The sequence below is a fragment of the Microtus ochrogaster genome, linkage group LG9 (assembly GCF_000317375.1).
Source record: "Microtus ochrogaster isolate Prairie Vole_2 linkage group LG9, MicOch1.0, whole genome shotgun sequence".
Taxonomy (NCBI): Eukaryota; Metazoa; Chordata; class Mammalia; order Rodentia; family Cricetidae; genus Microtus; species Microtus ochrogaster.
The window spans coordinates 27625521-27630720 of record NC_022034.1 but is presented as its reverse complement, the minus strand read 5'-3'; the positions used below and the strand labels follow the sequence as shown (position 1 = coordinate 27630720).

Sequence of the window (5200 nt, the reverse complement as noted above, 5' to 3'; positions counted from 1 at the left end):
AGAGAGAGAGAGAGAGAGAGAGAGAGAGAGAGAGAGAGAGAGAGAGAGAGAAACAAAACCCCAAAGCAAAATCCTTTAAGGTCACCTCAGATATATAGCAAGTTTGGAGCCAGCCCTGGTGTCTTAGGGTTACTAGTGCTGTGATTAAACACCAAGATCAAAAGCAACTTGGAGAGGAAAGGGTTGATTTGGTTTCCATGTCCTGAATCACAATCTGTTGAGGAAGCCAATGCTGAAGAAGCTGATGTAGAGACCAGCTTGCTTGGCCTGCTTCTGTTTCCTTATAGTACCCAGGACCAAGGACCAGCTCAGGGATGGACCCACCTACAAGATGCTGGGTCCTCCTTTATCACTAACTAAGAAAATGCCCTACAGGCTTATCTACAGCAAGATCTTATGGAAGTAGTTTCCCAGTTGATGTCCTCCCCTGCCCCTTAGGTTTGTGTTGAGCTGAGCTGTGAAACTATCCAGCACACTGGAATACTCGAGACCCTTTCTCAAACAAAGCAAACCAGCCTCACAAACAACCAAAATGCCTAAGCATGTTGGTGATAGTAAACCTAGATATGCAAATACAGCTGCAGCATCAGCAAGATGCAACCCCTTATCCCCATGCCCCGAGAGAGCTAGCATTTGGGGGTGCATTGTCAAGCTCACTATACAACCCAGTCAACAGGCCCGCATGGACAACAGGGTGTTCACCACTCAGGTGCTTCGTAAACGGAGCCTGGTGGTGGTCACACCTCATCCACTCCCTGATCCCTACAGTGGGCATCTGCTCGGGGACGAGAAAGCAGGACTCTAGGTCTCTCGTTCCACCTCCTGGAGTAAGGGGGAATGATTGGCCCACCCAGCTTGCACAATCCCTGCGCTAGCAGTCCTGGGCTGTGCAGGCCATTTCCCAACATCCTAAGCATCTCTCTGTTCTGGAAGCTTCAGAAAGAGCTCGTCAGGACCTGGCGCTGCTGCCCCAGGCTGTGCAGTAGAGTTACAACTGGAGGTCTTTGAGAGCAACCAGAAGTAGGGAGAAATGTCGCCAGTGGGGACTCCCCGGAGAGGGGTCTGCTCTTGGGTCAGTGATAGCAGTAATAGGGCCAGAGGCTGTGGGAGGCAGAAATGAGCTCTAAGAGCGGTGGGCATTACTGGGTCCACAGTGGGAGTGAGATAAAACTTAGGAATGAGTTCAGCACACCAGCCAAGGTTCCGGTGCTGCAAGCCACATCTTCCCACTTTTCCACCCCTGCTCTGTCCCTCATCCCCCAAACCCCACCCCATTTGCAAAACAATCTGCGGCTGGGATGCAGGCTTTGACCAGTCTGTGCCTTTCTCTGCTCTCCCAGTACACAAGTTCCTGATTGCCCTGCTGGAAGCCAGGCACCAGGACATTTGCTTCTCAGCCTGTGGGGTTCTCCTAAACCTCACTGTGGATAAAGACAAGCGGGCAATTCTGAAGGAAGGTGGAGGCATTAAAAAGTAAGTAAGGCCTGGACTCCCAGCTCTCAGGATACTGGGTGGGGACATGTTTGTCCTGGGAGGTCGGGCCCTTGGACCATTCCACTAGAGCAGTGGGGGTCCAGAGAGGGCTGAGAATCCACTGGGCACTTACCACAAATCAGAAGTGCACAGGTGGAAACTTTGTAGCCAGTGAAATTTGGAGATAAGAACTTAAAGGTAATTATATGGAATCTAGAAGGCTAGCCATCATACCAACCATGCAAAACTGCAAGCCAAATTCTGATCTACGGACGGTTCAGTGTGACCTCCCTCCCTCAGGCTAGTGGATTGCTTAAGAGAGTTTGGTCCTGGCGACTGGCAGCTGGCCTGCTTGGTGTGCAAGACCTTGTGGAACTTCAGCGAAAACATCACAAGTGCATCATCGTGCTTTGGAGATGAAGACACCAACACTCTCCTTGTCCTCTTGTCATCGTTTTTAGGTAAGGGCCCTTGCTGCGGATCGGTGACCTTCACCACACAGGTGAGAAAATAGCGTTCTCCGACCTGACCTGGCGGGGTAGCGATGGGTACACAGCCGCAGAATGTGAACTCTTGCAGATAGTCTCTGGGAGAGACGGAGAGCTAGTTCCAGTTCGTGCAGACGGATTCCTAACTGCCTGGAACTGGAATTGTCAGTTTCTTCTGTGGCTTCCCCTTCAGCTCCTTGGATTGCACAAGTATCAGCAGCCTTGTGCCTCTGCTGTTTAAAGCATATAGACTCTGTCATAACTAAGAAAACATGGTTAAAAGCTATTTTGAATTGGCATGCTCTCAGTTATGAAACCGTGTGACATTACGGTGGGCTCCTGTGCTTGGAAGATAGAAAGCACAGACACTGAAGAGCGTTTACTACTTGAACTTTTTCTTCTATTTTTAGAATTTTTCCAATCTGGTTTTGGTCTAAAAAAAAAACAGCAATTGAGATCAGTAAATGAGTGACTGATTTTTACAAATTCTATTCCCTACTTAGAGGTGAGGGCCCGTGATGATCCAGTTATGATGGGCAATGCGGAGAGAGAGGCCCAGAAGACTCAGAAGCCATGGCCTGAATTCCTCCAGATTGGGTTTGGGGTGTTATTTAAATAGTGTATCTCTCTTTTATCGCCTGCCTTTCTAGCTCTAAAATGCGAGTGACGAACCCTGTGCAGTCCCAGACAGTTGATTGTGAGGCTCAGACAGGCATCACACAGAAACGTAGAAGAGCCACAGTCTTCCAGACAAAAGGCTTCAAATTTCTGCCCTCACTTTATCCTTTATAAGTTTTTAAACTTAGCCTCTTGTCTCGGTCACCGGACAGTTGCTGTGAAGACACACCGTGACCAAGGCACTCACATATGAAATTATTTAATTGGGGCTGGCTTACAGTTTCAGAGGCTTAGTCAGGGAGCATGGCACCAGGCAGGTGTGGTGCTGGAGAAGAAGCTGAGGGTTCTATGTGCAGATCCTCAGGCAGCAGGAAGAGAGAGAGACTGGGTCTGGCAGGGACTTTTGAAACCTCAAAGCCCACCCCCATGACACACTTCCTCCTACAAGGCCACGCCTCCTAATCCCTGTCAAGTAGTTTTCACTCCTTGAGCATTCAACTATGTGAGCCTGTGGGGACCATTCCTGTTCAAACCACACTCTTCTTTCAGCTCTATTGTTATCCCCTCTAAGTCTAGGAGATTGATGCTTTCTCTTCAGGGTGTCTAGGAATAAGTGTGCACTTACACCGAGAGTTTAGTACTGTGCCTGATGCCAGGCAAGACCTCAAGGAGGGCTGGTACGTTTCTGAATGCTAAGGGTTGTGGCAGGATATCATTGGACAGGAAAAGAGGCTCAGGAATCACTTGAAAGAATCCGATCTGCTTGGCCATTACAGAGTTTGTCATGAGGACATATGCATTTTTGTGTGTACACATGTTAAAATTCAGACTACGGAAAAGAACGGGCCTAGCTGTAAATGATTCAAGTTCTAAGTGTCCTTGTGTGTGGTTTCTCTGGTGGCAGGAAGCAGGGATGCCTGCATAGGTTGCCTGAGTTCAGTTCCCATGGGGCCTGAGCTCAGACATCAGCTGTGAAGTTAAGACAGCTGGCCTGGCGCGCCTCGGTAGTTCTCAGTTCCAGGGCCCAGCCTGGGAATCCATGAGCCTGAGGTACGGAGCCAGAGCTGGGACCTCTGCTCCAGCTCGTGAAAATGATTCAGGGAGGGACGTGGAGGAAGGAGGAAGCCAGGAAACCAGGTAGTGCAGTGTCCCGGGGGCTGGAGGAGTCCTGGCTGGCTTAGGGACCACTTACCAGGAGCCCGAGGCTTTGGTGTGTCTAAAAGACTGTCATTGTTGTCTAAGCTTGAGAAATCAGCTCTAAATAGCAAGGGGTCAGGGGCCACACAGCCTGTAAGGACATCCAGAAAAGCTGTGGGCAGGGCAGAATCCCCAGAAGGCATTTGGTTGTCGTTGGTCTATTGCCTACTACTCCTTTCCCAAGTTTCACAGGGCTCCTCCAGCCTTCGGCGTCCACACCTGCTGTATACCCCCTTGCAGGTTTCATAGCTTCTGAGCGCCCACAGTCATGGTCTCATCACAGGGCCCCTCGGCTGCTAACATAGCAGTCAGTCATAGTGCATGACCGGTGATTTCGCCGTCCTGATGGCTTTGTACGCTTTACTTCTTTGCTACCAGAGTCCCTGGAAGGAAATGGCATAATTAGGTGCTTGGTGAAAGCTGTGGATTGGTGAGGAGGGGTGCTGGCTACCTTAGGTTAAGAGTACTGCTACGCACTTTTCATTGAAGTTCGTTTCTTTCGGCTGGGGTAGCGACAGGCCATCTAGTGGTCCAGGCTAACCGCAAATCTGCCATCCTCCAACCACAGCCCGGCGTGTCAGCGTGTCTGTACTATATTATTGTTTTTCTAAGTTCATCTTACACTCCCAGGGTGTTTTTGAGGTCGTTAGCTGAGTGCTGTCACTTAGGAGAAAGTGAGTCTGGAAAGGTTACATGACTTGCCAAAGATGATACTACAGCAAAAGATGGGACTGTGTTTTCCTCTGTTGTGTGCCCAGCACATGTGATTCTAGCAATCTCCAGAGGGCCACTGTGGTGTGAGGAGCTCACTAGCTCAGTTTGACCAGGCAGCCAGCTCACGGAACAAACCACACAGGTTTCTACATGTGTGTGAGCACACATACACGTGTGTGTGTGTGTCTGTGTGTGTCTGTGTGTGTGTGTGTGTGTGCTCGGAGGCCCAAAGGTCAGGTCACCTCACCCGCCAGCATCCTCCGAGGATGCCCCGGTTGAGTCTCATGGGGCTCAGATACTGGTGAGCTGGCATGGACCGTGTTCGGGTTCTGAGAATCTAAGGGACCACTGAGCCAATGCCCCAGCCCTCCTTGTGAATCCTAAGGCCTGGGGACTGCAGGCTGTGTAGCCTGGACTGCAGCTTGATCTGTTTCACTACTGTGGCTCTCAGAACTCAGGCAGGGCCATGCCTGTGCTGTGCCAGACTGTACCACATGGGCATGTGGGACAGGGCACTTGAATTTCAGTTCTTTTAAAAAGACCTAAAGAGACCGACTGTGTTAAAAACAGAACACGCTGTTAAATCACAGAAGCCTGTTTCAAGACATAAGTGTTGGTTTTGAGAATATATGTAATAAAAGTAGAACACTGGAAAGTTACCTAAGTAAAATAAAACCCAGAAAGTGATGATCTTCAGCATAACCATATAG

At 49.8% G+C, this 5200-nt stretch overlaps 1 protein-coding gene across 4 annotated transcripts in view; it reads left to right on the top strand.

Annotated features, from left to right (window-relative positions):
• The window catches only part of Armc2 (armadillo repeat containing 2), a 113791-nt gene that overhangs the window by 103191 nt on the left and 5400 nt on the right, over positions 1–5200 (top strand). For 3 of the 4 annotated variants that reach the window (XM_026787381.1, XM_026787383.1, XM_005363573.3), the window contains exons 16-17: positions 1341–1473; positions 1774–1934. In XM_026787381.1, coding sequence (XP_026643182.1) covers positions 1341–1473; positions 1774–1934 — 294 coding nt within the window. Of the gene's footprint in view, positions 1–1340; positions 1474–1773; positions 2290–5200 lie in introns of those variants that run through there. The other variant, XM_026787384.1, reaches the window with a different exon arrangement.